A 19452-nucleotide genomic window follows, 5' to 3' on the forward strand; every position below is an offset into this window, starting at 1 on the left:
CTGGTGGAAAATGAAAAGTGAAAAAAGCTGAAAACAGGGCTGTTTTTCTGAGCTGCAAACACATGATGATCTTATAGAATATGATGCATAGCTTTAAATTGTACTTAATGTAGCAGCAATATTAATCTCAACACACCATAAATAGTAAGACACTGACACTGAGCATTTTACTGCGCAGTAAAAGTACTTTTACTTTTGATACTTTAAGCTGATTTTACTGATAATACTTAAGTAAGGTTTTGAATGGAGGACTTTTTCTTGTAGTTGGGTGCTTTCACGTTGTGATATTATTACTTTTAACCGATCTGAATACTTCTTCCACCACTGGTTCCGTGTTGATGTGAGGAAGAAGCACGACGGAAATTATAAAGCACAATCAAAAAGTTAGAAAATTCAGCAGAACTATCACAATAGCTTGTTTATTTTTGGCTTTGGCGATCAGTGCTGTGCTGTGGGACATTGATTAATGCTACATACTTGTACAAATACACATAAGAAACGGTTACCTGACACATTTTACTCATCAAGCTCTAGCGTAAGTTCAGACAGGAAGACTATACTCTCGCACGCCTAAGCCCATATAGCTTATTTACCATACATCTGCCATCACTCCTCATGCAGGCACACTCATTATTTCCTGGCTGTTATTGTTCGGGGCTGTCAATCATATCGGCTGTCTAGATCAGCTGGTCTCTCTAGCCAATAGCACAACGACACAAGGACATCGTTAGGCTGCTGGCTCATCTGGCTGCCGTCTCTCTTTAAATATGATTGTCTCTCTACCTTCAGTTCGTTCAAGCTGCTGTTGCGCAACCCTCCACCTCCCCATCTCCGCCCCAATCTTCGCAGATTCATCAACTTCATCAACTCATCATTCTATCAACCTCATCAGCCACCATCACCACCAGTGTCTGGACTCCACGGGGATCTATATTGTTGCCGCTCAGGGCAATCACAACTGGATCACAAATCTCCTTGTTGAGTTCAAGCGCCAAAGAATTTCTGTGTAACTCATTAACGCAGCATCTGTCATAATACATGTCAACTACTAATCATTCACTTGTCTCTCCTGATTGAAATGTCACTGTGACAATGTCGCAGGTCAACATGGCTCTATTGCAGATAGTGTGTTTACTTCTAAATCAGACCTCTGTCCTGATGACCAGCTCTCACTGAAACCAGTTTCCACCAACACTCCCTGGTATATATATACAGGACAAATCTGACATACTTCCTTCACCTCCTCAGTTTCAACATGCGGGGGCTTTTCCTCTGCTGCCTTGTTGCGCTGGCCAGTAAGTTTTCATTGATTCATTCATCTTAATTTACTTGTAGAAGGATTTCAAAATCCAGCTTCGTAATTCTTTTCCGTCATTTTAAAAATGACTCATAATCCTGAGGTTGATTAAATACGTTTTTGCAATTGTGATTTATTTCACCATTCAATGACAAATATGCTTTTTAAAAATGGATATCATGACAGGAAATGTATGAATCTTTTTGCACTTGCTTAATCATGAATGACCTTTAGAGGTGAGTTATGATCACGTATAGAGTAAGGTGAATTTTACTTTTGCCATTGATCTGTTTTTGTCGTATTTAGTTCACATGGATGTTTTCTTTTAGATTTTTACAAATCTACTGTTTTTTTCCTTCATGTCTTGTGCCTGTTTTGTGTCCCCTGGATTAGAGTGTTTTGTAGATCATAAATAATTAAAATTAAAAAACGTTGCTGATATATTCACAAAGGTGGTGATGCTATGTTTTGATTTGTTTTCCTTTAGCAAGCCAAAGCGTCCATTACGGTGAGTCTTTTATTCATCATCATAAAAGTACATAATAATATTTTCCCAAAACGTTCCGTAAGGAAGGAGTGAAATGACATTTCATGTTGGAAAATGATTCCAGAGCTCGGCCTGAACCCGAAGAAAACATACGAGTACAAATATGTGGGAGCCGTGAATTGTGGACTCGGTATATCAAACCTTGCTGAGTCTGCTACGAGAATCTCATGCAAGATCAGCATCGTCGGTGCGTCTGAGAAAACCTTCATCCTGCAGGTGAGAGTGACAATAGAGTGTAATGCAAACGTTCTCCGAATGTGTTGTTTCAACCTGTTACTGAGTAGCAAAAACAATGACAGGTCAATTAGCCCTGATTCATGTCTGATTCATCAATCAAGTTAAATAAATGCTTCATTTATCATTTATTGAGATCTCATTAATTCTTTGGAGGCCAATTTAATTAACATCTGTTGGAAAATAACTTTTCGTTGCGTAAATAATGTAGAGTTCTTCGTAAACCACCTAATAAGTTTGAGCTTTTGTGATTCTTAATGAAAGTGCTGAAAATCAGGGCAGCTACAAATGTTTGCATACCAACAGATGACGGTGCATTTATAATTCTTGTCCTTTTTATGGTGGTTTACAAATGTCACCTGTGTTTTATCTGACATAGAGAATTAGAGAGATTTCCTGTTGACTCGCTACAAATACTTGAGAATGTGGCATATGAGCAATACCAATTTTTCATCTCTGATTTAAAGGTTTCAGACTTTGCCTTTGAAGATTTCAATGGCATCCAGGGAAGGAACACATTTAACGCCTCCTCAAAGCTCACCCAGCGTATTGCTTCCCAGCTCAGCAAACCCTTCGTGTTTGACTACGACAGCGGACACGTTAGTAACATCCGCACCTCTGTTGAGATTTCTGACACTATTGTCAACATTGTGAGAGGGATCCTGGGTTTGTTCCAAGTGACTGTGAAGACCACACAGATCATCTATGAGCTTGAAGAGGTAAGTCACTTCTGACAAATAAGCTCTTCTCTGCAGTATAAATATAAGATAAATAAAGAAATGCAATAATGTTTGATTCTGTTTGTAGGTTGGCATCCATGGAAAATGCCAGAGTCATTATGCTACTGAAGTAAACGCGGCAACGAAGGACATGACCATCACTCAGGTCGTGGATGTCAATAACTGCAGGGAGAAAGCAGCCATCTACAGAGGAATGGCTACCGCTGTGCTCGACGAAGACGCCAAAGCGGTCTGTTTATCTCATCTGCTTCTTGTTCTGCAACTAGAAATGAAACAGACCAAAGTCGGTGCTACTTTTTGTTTGTGTGTCCTCCAATCTAGAGAGGCGAATCTATCGTGTCGACCGTGAGATGTGTTTACACGGTCAAGCCAACAGCAGACGGAGGTCTCATCACCTGGGCTCGTGGCCTGGAGCAACAGCACTTCAGTCCCTTCAACGTGAAGGGCGGCAACTTCAAGATGGAAGCGAAGTAAGACATCTGCACATTACGCCCGCTCATCCACAATAATTGTCTGCCGTACAAATCATCTGCTTTAATATAACCTCGCCTGCAGGAACGAACTGGTGCTGCTCAGCGTGAATGACACAGCGAAAGCCGCCACGTTTGGGTCAATGCAAAGCAGGGGAGACCTTGTTTTTAAGTTTGTCAATGCAGAAGCCAATGTCCCCATTATGATGCAGAACCTGGACGACCCAGCCACAAAGGTAATAAGGATGCACTGCACAAAGCCCTGTCAAAAACACACAAAGTTAATTCAAAATGAATATAGAAATAACAGGAAACAATTAAACGAGAGCAGTGAAATTCCTATTTATTATGAAATTTAAAAAAATCCTGTTCTGAAATCAACTATTTCTTATAAAGTAAAGTCAATCGAAGGAAATTGAATAATTTGTGCACAGATGACCTAATTCTCGAGTGGCATACGAACACTAATCAAGGAATCATCATGTCTGTTCCTATCTACAGGCTGCTGAGTTGATCAAGCATCTGGCGGAGGTCAATCGTTACCAGATTGACAGCGCAACATCTGAGGACACTATAAAGCTGTATCAACTCCTGCGAGTGATGCCTTATGAAGGCTTAGAAGTTTTGTGGAAGCAATTTGCAGGAAATGAGGAGCAGAGGTGAGTACTTGGTTAGTGGTTCACCAGTGATGAATAACAAAGACGCAAACAGGGATTCAATAAGCACTTCATATATTGAGAATATAATATAAATTTAAGATGTCAAATGGAAATTTAAAACATATATGAAAAGGCCAATTTTTTTATATTTTGATATCAGGATTATATTTGAAAAGTCTTTGGGTCCTTGAAACTGACTTCCCTGTCGCTTTCTTTTGCACAACCAAGAACCAAGAATTGTGAAGGCCATAGAGTACAGCACAAGGTCATGCTGTGGAGGTTGGGTGGTGCATGGAGCTCAGACGTCTGATCCTTCACTAACCTTGACAAAATTATTTCAGCTACTCAAACATGACTTTACCCAGAAAGGTATTAATTCAGACATGATTTCATTCAGCGTGTCTTTGTACTCAGTGAGAACACTGCAGCAACATTTGAAAGGGAAATTCCTCCGTAGATAACCTTTAACCGAGCTTTTCATTATAGTATTAGAGGAACAAAATAGTCAATGGCCATCTCTCAAATCTGATACTGATTCACTCAACTGAATAGCTAATTGAAGAGCATCCTCCCACTTAGTTCAGACGGGATTTAGTCTGGCACATTACCATCGATGAATGATTTATTATCATGTGAGGCATGGTGACAGAAAGGTGATGACTGACAGCCCGCTTTCCTCAATCGTTTAGATTAAAGTCGTAATCGACAGCTTGTATCTCATCCTGTACAAGTGCAATCAAACGTGACATCTGAACTTGTCCTTCACACTTTTATCTTTTCATTTTTCTCTCTTTACTACGGAAGATTCTTATCTTTAGTACTGTCTGATTTGTCCATTTCCTCCCCTTTCACTAATAATTAGACGCTGGTTTTTGGACGTGATTGTTGAAGTCAGCGATGCCAGAATCCTGAAGTTTTTTGAGACGAGGTTCCAGGCTGGTGATTTGTCTGCAAATGAAGCTCTGCAAACCCTGGTGGTGGCATTTAACCATCTCCAGGCTATTCCTGATCTGGTTGAGATGGCTAAAGTGAGTTAATGCTAAAGACAGAGAAATTGCTTGCGAGAGAGATGCGTAATGACTACAAAGAGACACCAAACATCAAAAAGAGGCTACACATCTGTATAGTCTTTGTGTCCTGCTCCTGTAGGAGAGGTGGTGTTGCCTTTTGCATGTCTGTGCCCAGGGGCCCATTGTCTCATTAATACCACACAATGATACCAGGTCATCTCTAAATATTTCTCTCTCTTTTACAGATGTTCTTGAACATGCCCTTCTCTAAATCCAATGTCTATTTGTGGAATACTGTGGTGCTTTCCTATGGCTCTCTGGTTTACAAGCACTGTGCCTATTATACACCTTGTCCTGTGGCTGTTGTTCAGGTAATCAAATCACTTCGCTTTGTACCATCATTTCATTTGGTATGTGATGAGAACAAGAAGGCTGTCTGGGTAGCATCAAGAAATTATTTGTGAGGAAAAATCATATTGTAGTCAACAACTTGTTGAACATCTGTTCTAGCCACTGCTGGACATGGCCGTGCAAAGTCTGAGGAATGGCAACCAGACCGACATGGTCCTCGCTCTGAAAGCTCTGGGGAACGCAGGTCATCCAGGCAGCATTAAAACCATCATGCGCTTCCTCCCCGGAGTTGCTGCCACGCCTGTGGATCTGCCACCTCGTGTGCTGAGTGCCGCTGTGCAGTCTATGAGACTCATAGCTGCCAGAGACCCTGACAGTGTAACTATATATAACATGCAGGAATAACACTTTTTTTTTTTACCAGCTATATGCTAGGTTTTTGAAATAAATCATGTTTATGGTAATTACATGCGCTGTGCATGTCCATAGTCAAGTTGAAAATGTCATTTTCTGATAAGGTCAGATTCAGATTAATTATCCATTTACACAAAAACATCAAACTATTCTAATCCTGGAAAGCACATTTAATTTCCCTCATTGTGGCAGGTAAGATTAGCTTCAACCATCATGTGAAAATGGCAAGTGATTCATGCTACTGTCACATTATACTTACATTTTGGTTTTGCATAATCTTCTCCATATTTATATCTACAACAATTTCAGTAATCAGCCTTGTTAAAGTTCATCGTCGGTTCAGAAAAAACAGAAAATCAGAACAGTGGGCGGTTGATCTGCAATCTTTCTGAACTCCTCATCATTATAATACTTGTGTTTCCAGGTCCACGACATTGCCATGAGTCTGTTCCTGCAGAAGAACCTTCCCACTGAGATTCGCATGCTGGCATTCATGATCCTGTTTGACTGTAAACCATCAATGGCTGTGGTGTCCATAGTGACTGTACATCTACAGGAGGAAAAAGACTTCAATGTTATTAGTTTTGTATACTCCTACTTGAAAAGCCTTTCCAGATCCAGTACTCCAAACAACCACGTCCTGTGAGTAAAACAATGCAATAATAACCACTTGGGTGTAATTCTTTGAGTCCCATCATCTCCGATGTTCTCCAGCTTTCAACATTCACTTTTTTTTGTGTTCTCTGAAATAGCTCAACTGCCTGCAATGTAGCCGTGAAAATCCTGGCCCCGAGATTTGGCCGTTTCAGCTATCACTACAGCAAAGCAATGCACATGGACTGGTTCAATGGTATGTTCAAATATAGACTCTTGGATTTCCCTGAAACCGTTACATGACTTACAATTTGTTTTTTCCACGATACAGATGATTTCCTAATTGGTACAGCCACAGAAGTCTTCATGCTGAGAAGTGCAACGAGCATCTTTCCTACAGAAATCATGATGAAAGGAAAATTTTATTTCATTGGTAGAATTCTGGAGCTAATGGAGGTACCTTGTTTTGCATTAAAGATTTCATTGAAGATCAAGTGTCGAACGGTAATCATCTCTTCTCTTTATGCCGCAGTTGGGTATCCGTGCTGACGGACTCAGTGCGTTGTTTGGTGACCACATCCCTGGTTTTAAAGGAGATCTTAGTTTCAGTGACTTTCAGGCTATTCTCAATGTGGTGAGTATAACGGCAGCATCATAACTGTACTTTAATGTGTCAGCTTTATTTGTTTGTGTGACCATTGTGTTGTATCATTTTCAGCTTCAAAACTGGGAAATTCTACCCGACGATAAGCCTGTCCTGACTGCCTATTCGCGGGCCTCCGGACAAGAGTGGTTCTTTGCTGATCTCAGCAAAGAGACCATCAAGAACATTATCAAGGTGAGAGAATAAGTGAGAGACCGTTCAGTCAACAAAACAGACCATGTGTGTACAAAGCCTGTTACATGCTGTTCTCCTGCGATCCTACTTGTAGGACGCCAGTCATTCTGCAGAGAAAGGGAGTTCTCTGTGGGCCGCGATATCGAAACTACAGAGGGGAGTGTCATGGCATTGGACAAAGGCTTTCTTAATCCTTGAGGTTCGCTACTTCCAAGCTACCATCCTGGGTTTCCCACTGGAGATAAGCAAATATTATAAGTCCATCAGTGGAATCACTGTAAATGGTAAGGAGTCAAATCCTACAGCATACAACACCTTACAAACCATATTAGTTTTGATTATTGACTCAAACAAATGATGTTATTTGATCTTAACCATTAATAAAGTCATTTTTTCCTACATAGCCACAGTCGCAGTAAATCCACCAATGACTGACCGTCTTGGACAACTGTTAACTTCTGAAATTTCACTGGAGACTGATGGTTTTATTGGGTAAAATATTTAATGTTCATTTAATTGACACTTTCATCATGTTTAGCAATTATCATAGAAAGCAAACCAAAGTGCTTTCTATCTATATTCATTCTGTGGCATTACAACCACTGAATTAACCTTTTCTTTATTAGTTTTACAAAGGATTTATGGGTTTTCTACGGAATCAACACAGAGCTGTTCCAATGCGGTTCCGAGTTTAAAGCCAAAGCACCTCTTGCAATCCCGTGGAAGTTTTCTGCCAAGATCAACGTCGCAGAAAAGAAGTTTGCACTCGACTTCACTCCATGCAAAAAAGAGTTTGATCTCGTTTCAGTCAGGTATGTATCCTTTTTCCCGGTCACCGTGGGGTCTGTCTGACATTGAATCCAGCACCGGGTCCAAGCTCACGCTCGACTCCTTCACTTATCCACTAGTCACTAGATGATGCTAGCGATACGGTGCGTGGGACCACGTGGTTTCACATTAGAGTCATGATTTTGAATTAGTTCCAAATTCCAAAGCTCAATTTTCGTACGTCAATCATAACATCATGGCTCCTCCTCCCTAACAAAATGGCGGGACTGTTCTGCGCTAGCAAAGTAGAGCACCAATTTCTTCTACTTCCAGTTATTTTACATACTGCAACTCAGCAGACCAAAAACATGAGTGAATGGTCTGTCTTGCACTGCCCTGGAGTAAAAAATAGTGCCCCATACCTATTTATTGACTCACGAACCAACGTCAAAATGAAGTTCAACTGAATCCAATCGTGACACTAAGAATCCAAATCAACAGCACCCAGTAATAGAATAGTGGTTATGTTGTACAATTCTGCTGTTAAAGGAGCAGTGTGTAAGACTTAGTGGCATCTAGCGGTCAAATTGCAAATTCCAACCAACTGAATACCCCTCCTCTCATCGCTCCCTTTCCAAGCGTGTTTCAGGTATCATGAAAACATGACAGGTCATGGCTGAAACCGGTGTTTTGTTTGTCCATTCTGGACTACTGTAGAAACATGATGGCGCAACACAGTGGACTCCATGAAGAGGGCCCGCTCCGTATATAGACATAAACGCTTCATTCTAAGGAAACGAAAACACAACGATTCTTAGTTTCAGGTCACTATACTAATGAAAACAAAGTTATGATAATATATTACATGTCTGCCAATTAATCCCCTTTAATCCTACACACTGCTCCTCTAACAATGCAGCCAATGTGCCAAGTCCAGAAGTTCTTATTTTCCTTTCCAACAAACAGCTCCAATGTGTACGCAGTCACCAGGAACATCGAAGAGCCAGACTTGGCTAAAATGACTCCAATAATACCAAACTATTTTGACTCCAATGATGAAGTCGTCCCCACGGGCCCCACAGTTGTGACACCTGAGTCAGATCAGGTACAGTCTAAAACCTTTGTCAGATTGTTGTTAGAGTTGAACTATTTAATCTTTACAGAACTCAAAGTAGATTGATGTCTTTGTGATTTCCAACCAATCCAACAGCTCCCGACAAGAAACACCTGGCAACGAAGAGACAAAATGTGTGCTGAGAGTAACATTTATGGAACTGGTCTGTGTGTGGAGTATAAGTTAAGGAGAGAATATTATCATGAGGAATACCCCCTGTACTATTTCCTGGGATACACCCACATGGCATTCAAAGTAGGACCAGGTAAGCACAACAGGTCCAGCATGTCATACAGTACTGCGCTATCCAAAATAACATCCTTACATATGGCCACGAGAACATAACAAATATTTAGCAGTTCAGGTAAACTGCTCGTGTCACACTGCTGAACTTACATGAGACACAATAAACACCCAAGAGTGATGTCACCGTGTACTGACACACCCTGCCTGGAGTACATGTTTACATCACTACAGCAAGTTAAACCACTGGAGGGCAGCAAAAACAAGATTTTGAGCGGGTTTTAATTTACACTTTAATTACTGTTTTTTACTAATAATTTCTTTGGTTTTGCATTATTACGAAAGTAAAATAATATTTCACTATGCTATTGTATCAGCCTGTCTACATTTCTATCTTTACTCTTTGCCAAATGTAACCCGTGCACTTTTATCAGCCCAGGCAAACAACGCTGTTGACAAGATCCACTTTGAGGTTAATGCCGGCCCGAGCAGCCTTCAAGTCAGCGGAATCCAACTGCTTGAGACTCTGAGGGGGCTTTCCAAGGTATTTGGCTACCCTTGCAATGTTATTATCTGTGCACCTGCTCCGATGTTTTATCTATTCCAATTCTCCTGTTGCTTAATTTTGTTTACAGGGAGCCACCCAGCAAGAAGGTCTGTCCTCTGATTCAGCCTCAAGCATCAGATCTCATCACAGCCATCATGACAACTTAATGGAAGTAATGGAAGTATGCTAAACACGCTCCACAGAGAGTGACCCAGAATGTGTTTCACTGCAAAACAATATGCATAGAGTGCACTGAGCAGTGTCATCATGTAAAATCGTTCAGCTGTGCTAATGATTCATGATTCCATCACCCCGGAAACATTATGGTCCATGTTAAGACTGCAGCTATTTGTGTGCATAAAAATACTCCATGAAAAAATGTTGTTCCCCCGAAATATACAGCAGATACAGGTTTTTTTTATATCCACACATGAAATCAATTCTCTGAGCATGTTGGACACGATGTACACAAACCCCTAACAAACGACTGGACTGCTTTCTATCTCATTCAATAGGGCAGGAATTCAACACCCGAAGCTGTGTTCAATGTCAATGCCTTTGCCATTAGTGGCAACAACAAGCCCGAGGGTTACAATGCAGTCTTCTACAACACACCCGAGGCAACAATTAGAAAAACCCAGCTGATTGTGTCCCAGGTTGGAGAAGACACCAACTGGAAGATGTGCATCGACACAACTGTGACACCCCATGTCGAGGCAAAGGTAAGGAAATTTAACAAATAACACTCTATTATCATAATATATCAGCAATTTCCCTGAGAAGACTTAAACTAGCCTTATCCTTTAAAAAACAATTTAAAAAAAACATGAACCAACAACATATATTACCATACAGTCCTCAAAATACACTCTTTCACCAAAATTATCCCATCTCACATATTTAAAGTGTGCAACGTCTCTTCTCTTTATGTATGTTAAGGTTCCTCTTAACTGCATGTCACGTGGATACAAACATATACTAGTGCTTTAAATTCTTGCTTTAATATCATTCTCATGGCAGCATTGTAAGTGACAGTGACACTGTAGCATCTGCATACTGCAAATTTAGCCCAATAAATCTGGTACACTACACTGTTATAAATGCATTCCAAATCATAGTTCTTTGTTTTATTATATTGCATCCCGACGCCGAAGCCAAGTCTTTTGTTTGTAGAGACTCCCATCATGATTGATCTCTTGTCTTTGGTCTAGGCAAACATTAGATGGGGAGCTGAATGTCAGTCCTATCAAATATCAATGATATCTGGAACTGCACACATGCCTGGCGCCAGGCCGACAATCAAGGCCAAAATACACTGGACCCGGATCCCAGAGAACGTGTCAGAGGTTTGCACAAGGTGAGCCTCAGAGGAATCAAGGTGAAGCGTGTATCAAGGAATATTCAATGTGAGGAGGAAGAGGAGATTGAGCTGAAGAATGACTTTGATCCACTTACTTTGCTTTACAGAGCATGGTGGGAACATGTTCTGTGTTTACAGTTATGTCACATACTGATTTTAACAAACAAAAATGTGTTATCTCTCCCAGATTTAAAAAGTACATTCCAGGTGTGGCTCTCCTTCTCCAATTCTACCAGAAACATGAGAGGAACGCTAAGCAGGAGATTTCTGCATCAGTCGTTGAGTCCTCAGCAGACAGCATTGATGTGAAGATTAAATTCCCAGAGGTATTGGAGGAAACGTTCACTATTTATAAAGAAAACCTGTATTGACTGCAGTATGTATATGATTGTGTAATTGCTTTTGTCTTGTCATTAGTATACAGTCTACCGCCAGGCTATTCCATTTCCACTGCCGCCTGTTTCCAGGAGTTTCAACATTGACAACACAACAATAGACAACTTTGGACAAGCATAAAAACACGTGAGCTACATGAAACCACTTTGATTAAGCTTAATTAAATTGCTGCGTCTTTTCATAGATTCTCTAGAATGCGTTTGTGTGGATTGTGTTGACAGATTTCTATGCAAAGCAGATGTGTAAAAACAAGCAAAGAGCTGTGCAATTTTTGATTGCTTTTTTAAAATATGTTTTGTGCAGCAGAGAGACAACAAAGCCCAGATGGGAGCCAGATGCCTCTCTTTAAAGTGATAACGCTGCAACCAAAATCTCACCACACTGATGAAAGTGGGAATCATGAAAAATGCATCAGTAATCCGTCAGATGTCACCAGTTTGGAAATAACCTGTAAAGGTCCTGATTTATTCATTATATAGCATGTTAATATTTGAACACCCTCTTTTGATAGAATATTGTGTAAATTCTTGCTTCTGTACCAAAATATTGTATCTTCGTAATTGATTTACTAAAGCTTGTTTCAGTAAGTTTTGTTCTTTTGCTCTCATTCTGTCAATATAAATCCAAATGTTGTGTTAAAACAGTGTAACCCACGATTACAATGCAGAGCAGCCATAACAACATTTAATGAGTCTCCACCAAATGCAGTTTCTGCTTATTAATGCATTACGAAAGATTAAAGAGCAGCTGGATTAAAGTTTCAATAGATCTTGTCATGATGTATAATTCAGAACCAAATGATTGATATACGGTATTATACTAACTGAGGTGTAATCTGAGCTCATCAATAAATATCACAAAATATTGTTATGATAGACAGTGATGAAATCCCTGGAAATCCAGACCAAGGAAAAAAAATCTCTTGTTTTTTAATTAAGTGTCAACTTTGTCTGATGCTGAGTTTACAGCACTCTTTGCTTTTTCCAAAAAAAGAAGAAGAAAGGAAGCATTTGCACATTAAAATTGCCAATTCCATTTCTCCATACAATATGTAAGAGATGGAGTGGAAACTGCACAAAACACAATCTGAACGCGGCTGGCAGGTTTTTCTACTCTACCAGCCAATTTGGCAACCAAAACGTTCTTTGTTAACAGGTCCTGTTATTCTCTAAATATCCCATTTGATTGTCTAAATGCTGAATGCTGCGACTGAGCTTTGGATTCAGCAAACTGGATCATAAATGACCTTTTTGGAGTGTTTCTACTGAAAGAGACAGATGTTTACAAGGTCTGTGTGACCTGCTGTGTTTGTTTGGTCAACTCACCCAACAGAACTGTTTGCAGATATCAGCACACAGTGTCACAATGCATGCCCTTAAAGTTCACCGCCTCTGCCACACAAAGCACTCAGTGTCCTTTGGTGAAGCATGTCTAATGCGTATTGGACAGTTGAACTACATACATTTAATATTCAGAGATCTGAAAGGAGAGGTATTACTTCGTATACGGATGAAAGGAGTTGATGAACAGTAATTGGCGCTGCTGAACCAAAAAACTCAACTTTGAGTCGTAACGAATGGGATGTGTCACCAGCCAAAGATAATGATTGCATCCTAACCAAAGACTGGTCGTCCTAACTACTCCTGGCTCCGCTTCTCCCGTCTACGCTGATTTAGCCAGATGGTGTCGATTCACAGAGAAAAGACATCGCCATCAAAGGATGAGCACAATTATAATGGCACCATTATGTACCATTTTACATCTCTAATATCCTGCAGGCTTTCAAGTGCCGGTTGACAGGCTGATTGCGAATCTGCTTTGCCTACGTCAAGATTCGCATCACCTCCTGTCATCTCGAGGACCAGGACACCCTGACCTTGTGTTGACAGTTGAAATCAGCTGCTTAGAAAGCATTAGTAAATGATTGATCAGGTAATTTTGAAAGAGGAGTGATAGGCCATCCCTTCCTTTTGATTGCTGCTCACTCTGTGATTGTGACTTGCCTCACTAGGCAGAGTATACCAGCCCTGCTAAAAGCCGTCTGAGGGTAGCTGATAAAAAAAAAAAAACATGGTTACAGACATTTTTGCGCAATTGGAGCCATTACTCCATGTTGGAGGCACAACGAGTTTTATTCTAAAAATCCACCAATTCAACAAGCAACACTTCCATATAGAAAATGATTGGTGGTAGTTTTTGAACAGATAGTGTACTTTAATAAGCATTAGCATCAGTAGGTTTTTTTTTAAAAGATGCTGTAAAATCGAACTCCTGAAATAGTCCTGTTATTTGGCATTGACAACAAGGGAGCATAATCCGGTGCCGTGCATGTTTGTGTGTACGTGTGTGAGAGTGTGAGCACTAGAGGACAGTGTTTACCAGACATTATAAATATGCCTGGCACAGTGCTAAAAGCTTGGCACCAGTATTTGGTCAGTTCACAGAGGGAGCTGTGCAGTGGATGTGGACATTTTGAGGATAAATAAACATATGTCTTGGCATGGTCAAAGGGCTCCTGGAACTTTTTGGCTTGCAAATAGAGGACACATTTTATATTCAAATAGAAAAATAGAAAATAAAATAATTTCTGACTGTTATTCTTTTCAAGCTGATGAAGGCAACAGCAAACTTTGTGAACCACATTATTATAGTTATCTGTTTATAACCAAAAAAAAAAGCATAAGTATGGTTGATGTCCAGGGGATTTGCGCATACAGGTGTCATGGGCACTGTTATATAATAGTTTAAACAGATTTGTTAGGACCAAGTGGAGCTGGTTTGGTGTCAGGTGAAGATGAGCATTAGCGAATGATCAATCGGGTAATACGGAAGGGCCACAAACTGGATTGCTTTTCCTCCAGCACACATGATCTGACATAAACTGCCCCCCCCCCCCCCCCCCTTCTAATATAAGGTGCACTGAAACAAGGCTTGTGTGCAGGGTGAAATGCGAGTGGGCGAGACCCATCACATCACTGACATTACTAAGTGGGCACACCTAGTCACGGACACTTCATGAGACCTCCAGAGGGCTTAAAAATTTGAAATCACGCCTGCTGTTTCGACTTCCACTGAGCTCACATCATTTCACCATCACGCTCGCTAAATGAGCTTGTTGCCATGTTCCCTGATTTTATTAAGAAAACCTGTTGCTCTGCACGCAAGTATCTGTGCCATGGTTTCAGGAAAGAGCTAATTAATTTTTAGTCTCCACTCATGAGAAGCTTAGTATAGAACAACCCCACATTTGAAAATATTACTGTCATCTTAAGAATATGTTTATGAACAGGATCATGACTAGAGTGTTGTGTCAATATTGTAATAATGTGTGATTACCATGCTGTGTTATTGCTATAATTTTTGTACAGCAGCAGCGGTTGCAGCCTCTTTGGGGCTTAACAGAATTGCCAACTGAGGTCAGATGGGTGAAGCGAGATGTTCATGCCACGGGCTGTAAGAGCTGCTGTCTGCAACACACAGTTTCTACCGAGCCCGCGCATACACTGATCATTTCACGAGCTGTAAGCTAATACATGGTATATTACCAGCCCGAAGGCTACATCCATATTATTCCACAATAAGTGGAATATTCAATCTTAATACTCAATTCAAGATCTCACATCGTTCAGCAGTGAACATTTAAAATGCTATGTGAATGTTAGCTCTTCATCTTTCTATTTTTGTAACGCGCACATGATGCCACTTCACAAAATTCTGAGAAAAATTAAAAGCTTATTCATGTATTCTACTTGACAAGTAACATAAAATGGACTAATTGTGTTGATTTATCTTTATTTCGATAGCAGGTGCAAGAAATGACATCGTGAAGTTTTGTTTGTTGAGAAAAGAGTTGTTCGGATAGAGTTGAACAGAGCCGTTACCAGTTCATTAAACTTGTTTATTGTTAAGTAACAACTGTTCCTTAGTGCCTGTGTGGAATTAGTGGTTTGCCCCGAGCTGCCAGATTTGCAACAACTGCAATGTTTTTGAAGTTTTTTTTAATTGCATGCTGAAATAGACTCCAGCCTTGTCCTGAAGAGGACACGAGGTATAGAAAGTGGATGGATAGCAAATTAGTGGTTTATATATTGAAGATTAGAACATAAGTGTTGTATTTCAAACCATGTGCTGTGGATCCACCAGATAATACACAAACTTTGGTAACCCAAAAAGTAATTAGAAATGTTTAAGGCTTCCAGAATTACACAAGACCTGTTTTTCTGCAGGCTGTGATTCTAATTTCAGGAAATGTAATGTTGTCATTATTAGTCTAGAGGGCTTTAAAGGCTTCGACTGCAGGAAAGACACTGATTTTGAAGGGAACAGTTTATAGTCCCCATTCTGCCTCCGAGAGGCAGCGGAAGGTGATACGTTGATGAGAGATCGACTCTTTCGAGTGATGGATTAAACAGACCTAGACAGAAACTAGATCATAGTTTTGTTGGAACAATGTTTCCCCAAAAACATGAGTATTTCCAACGGTTAAAGGTGATAAGCTAAATTCTTAATGCATGGTGCATTTATAAGATATGAGATAAGAAACCTTTATCAGCGTGTACAATTGGATGATTTAATGAAGATGATGAGTTCCAAACACAACAGTTCAACAAAGTTGTTTCTATGACTGTAAGTGTTTAAAGCTGTGTAGTAAATTCTAATATCTTACTGTGTCTTACTGTGTTAATGTCTACTGAATCCTATCTATACACACCAAGTAGTTTTACTGTGGCAGCTTTTGCTTCTGTAATATTTGTCAGATTATTCTCAGCTATCTAAAAAAGGACATAAAAAAAATCCATAAACCCTGCCAGCGGCCTGTAGTTGCAATGAAGCTCCTTGCCACCAACCTGAATAAGCCCAGCCTGACCTAAACCCTTACAATAGCAATCTATAAAGGGAACACACACACACACACACACACACACACACATGCGCACTGTAGCTGGTGATCATAGTGGAGTATTTAGTAGCAGCTGAAGACCTTGATTATAAATATTACAAACAGACAGAAACACCATTTCAAATAAATGCTGCTGTCGCTCTGTGTCTGCTAAGATTGAAAATGGGTAAAGTTTGCTGACAAGTTCACCATATCAACTGAAACGGTAATAATATGTCAGTGTTGTGTTTACAGTTTATTGTTGCAGGTTTAGTTGATGAATAAGGATAATGTTTCCAAAACGACTAAATGAATTAAGCCAGCTAAATGCTGATTCCATGTTTCAAGAGTCTCATCCACACATTTGAAACATTTATCTGGTTTGGTTAATTGTTGTAGCTGGTCAGCCGATAGTTTTCATGGGAGTAACAGGAGCAATTTTCTTCACATTCAGGGCTGATTGGATAAACACTAACTTGGTAGGCAAAACATAATCTTTTGGTTCTCCAACATTGTAATTCTGTCTGATAGCACAGCAGGCAAAACATGTCAAAGCTTTAAATATCCATTACTCTCGTTGGCATCAGCGCTGTCTGTTTTAGGCCTTTTAACTGATCAGACATAATGACTATTTTTTACAGATGAACACAATGTAACTTGTAGATTTCATTCAATTTCCCCAGTAACCATTTTTGGAGCAGTTTTTAACGGAGGAGATAACATGCACAGTCAAAACAACCAGGCGGGGGCACTGTTGATCTTACCAGTGACGTAAGGAGCCCTTACATGTGGAGTCTTCCTTTCTATTTTTACTTCTGGTGAAAATGTAATGTCTTCCTTTTCAGATCAGTGCTATTCTCCCTTTCCTGTCCCATTTGACCCAGAAATTCAGATGCACACAACAAAACGAGTGTCGTGTCAAAGAGTGATGTAAAGTCCTACTTTACGGTGCACAGCATGCGGGTACGATGTAAAAATCTTATGGAAACATCCCTCACGTTCCAATATCCATCTTTTGCACATGGAGCGTCTTTTTTAAATGATAAACTTCAGAGACCTGTCAAAACTGCTTTTGCATTATTAAGACTTCCCCCCCTCCCCATAAACTTTACATAAAGGACAAAGAAAGCAACGAGAAAATTCAATTCCCACCTTCTCCTCTCAATTAAAGTGGACGATACGAGATGATTGAGCAACAGACGTCGCACTGTGAAAGAGCAGCGGTGAGGTAACTGTTCGGCAGCCACACGTATACACTAACTCTTCATGTGCAGTCTTATAGGCTCCGTGTTTATCGCCACTGATCCTCCTCGCCTGCGAAGAGTGGTCACCATGGCAACCTCACAGTTGATCAAGGTTCTTGGCAATAAAGACAAGGAGAGTCTACGGATGTTGCACACATGCAATGTGCTTTAGCGTACGGTGAAAACAGACACACATGCACTGTTGTGACTCACGTGAGATGAGTCTTGGGTCTCAAGTCTTGATCTTTAATACAGCATGACATGTGAAGTGAAAACATGGACATGTGCTCATGCGGTATAAATCATTCTAGCAGGCAGCTTATATTGTAGTTAGTAAACATATGCATACTGAGGTGAGCATATGGCAGGGCAACACAGTGATTAGAGATTAGCTGCATGACTGGAGGCTTGCAGGTTTGATCAGGTTTGATCCCTGCAAAGACCAGAATTTACACTGTGTAATACACTGATGCCGCGGCTCATTCAACCACACCGTAACAAGATGCAATTAAGAGTTTCAACAACAGGAATGGTTAATCAGAACAAAATCCTCTCTGTAGCCTACGGAATTAGAGATGGAGCCAGGAAATTCGGGAGAACTTGACTATCTGGTCTCAGTGCAGTGGATATTCTCGGTGGATACTGAAAATGTATAGTTGTGGTGCAATTTGGCTTATACTATAAATATGCGTATTGGCTTCTTTGCAGAGAGTTAGACGAGAAGATGTTTCCACTCTAATGTGAGTGTGTGTGTTACGTATGGAGTTGGAGCCAGAAGCGATGGAGAGGCTGGAAGCAGTGGTAACCTGGCTCTGTTCAAAGTGAAGACATAAAAATAGGAAAACACCGACCAGCACCTCTAATGCTCACTTATTAAGTCATTTTTATCATGTTTGCTAATCCATACTCAAACAGAGATCTACTAAAATGAGGAGTCATGTGCTGTAACTTTTTCTTGGAGAACAACAGAAACAAGAAAAGACACTGCACAGAAGAAATAGTTACATTTTGTGCACGGATTAAACAAAGAAGAATAAAAGTGTTAATTAATGAGCTTTAGTTGTGTTGGTAAGCTTCTTTTTTTTTTACTTTAAACAGAACCAGGCTACAGTAATCTGCTTCCAGCCTTTATGCGAAATTTAGCAAATATATTCCTGGCTCTGGCAACATAATTAAAGTCAACTTAAAAATATAATTATCTTTACTTTATGCCTAAGAAAATATAACTCTAATGATTTAACAACGAACAAAACTGTTGTTTTTTACATATTTGTAACAGAGCGCAACCTTCAGGCTGATGGGTGAGCATTGCCACAAACTGGGAATAGTTTTCGCCCCATGTAGCCTGTGAACGTTCATACAAGACATTTTCCCCTTTTTTTTTATAACAGCGTTTGTAGCAATTTAAGAGGATTGTCTTTTGATGTTTTGGAGGACCCACTGCTAAGCTAACAAGCTCCCAATTGAAAAGTCGAAGCTACTTAGCTTTGCTTGCTAATGTTCGCACAGATTTCCACCAGACGTCCCACCACTCCTTTCCTGTAAAACACACACACACACACACACATAGGGTGTAACTGCTGCTCCTAATATCTGCATGAAAAATAAACAATTAACCATAACAGGTACACTCAGTGGGACACTTGAGTTCATCTGGCAGTAATTGAGCAGGTAAGCTCAAGGCTAAAGCCTCGTTCTCACCAAGCAGTTCAGTTCAGTTTGGCTTGTTACACATCACAACGGTTAT

At 40.2% G+C, this 19452-nt stretch overlaps 1 protein-coding gene across 4 annotated transcripts; it reads left to right on the forward strand.

Annotated features, from left to right (window-relative positions):
* The first annotated feature begins 1255 nt into the window (after window positions 1-1255).
* On the forward strand, window positions 1256-11702 carry vtg3 (vitellogenin 3, phosvitinless). 4 transcript variants are annotated; one of them, XM_076088625.1, is made up of 27 exons: window positions 1256-1295; window positions 1785-1805; window positions 1909-2060; window positions 2546-2797; window positions 2886-3047; window positions 3140-3288; window positions 3374-3524; window positions 3790-3947; window positions 4810-4975; window positions 5203-5328; window positions 5468-5686; window positions 6147-6364; window positions 6475-6572; window positions 6648-6772; window positions 6849-6950; window positions 7035-7154; window positions 7249-7438; window positions 7559-7646; window positions 7781-7966; window positions 8889-9032; window positions 9144-9301; window positions 9714-9823; window positions 9915-9998; window positions 10342-10548; window positions 11038-11183; window positions 11374-11512; window positions 11604-11702. In XM_076088625.1, exons 1-27 carry the CDS (start codon window positions 1256-1258, stop codon window positions 11700-11702), a joined length of 3810 nt encoding a protein of 1269 aa, XP_075944740.1. The 4 variants fall into 4 exon arrangements, with proteins under 4 accessions (XP_075944740.1, XP_075944739.1, XP_075944741.1 ...); XM_076088624.1 differs by having other exon boundaries at window positions 8889-9027; window positions 9133-9301; XM_076088626.1 differs by having other exon boundaries at window positions 8889-8982; window positions 9133-9301.
* Window positions 11703-19452: the final 7750 nt, after the last annotated feature.

This window comes from Anarhichas minor, unplaced genomic scaffold (assembly GCF_050575085.1).
Source record: "Anarhichas minor isolate MPS153535 unplaced genomic scaffold, ASM5057508v1 ptg000010l, whole genome shotgun sequence".
NCBI classification, from domain to species: Eukaryota; Metazoa; Chordata; class Actinopteri; order Perciformes; family Anarhichadidae; genus Anarhichas; species Anarhichas minor.

Coding starts and splice junctions, on each gene's coding strand:
- vtg3 (XM_076088624.1), top strand. CDS start 1,256: ATGCGGGGGCTTTTCCTCTGCTGCCTTGTTGCGCTGGCCA. Junction 6,773..6,848: donor GAATTCTGGAGCTAATGGAG/GTACCTTGTTTT, acceptor TTTATGCCGCAG/TTGGGTATCCGTGCTGACGG. Junction 7,155..7,248: donor CCATCAAGAACATTATCAAG/GTGAGAGAATAA, acceptor TCCTACTTGTAG/GACGCCAGTCATTCTGCAGA.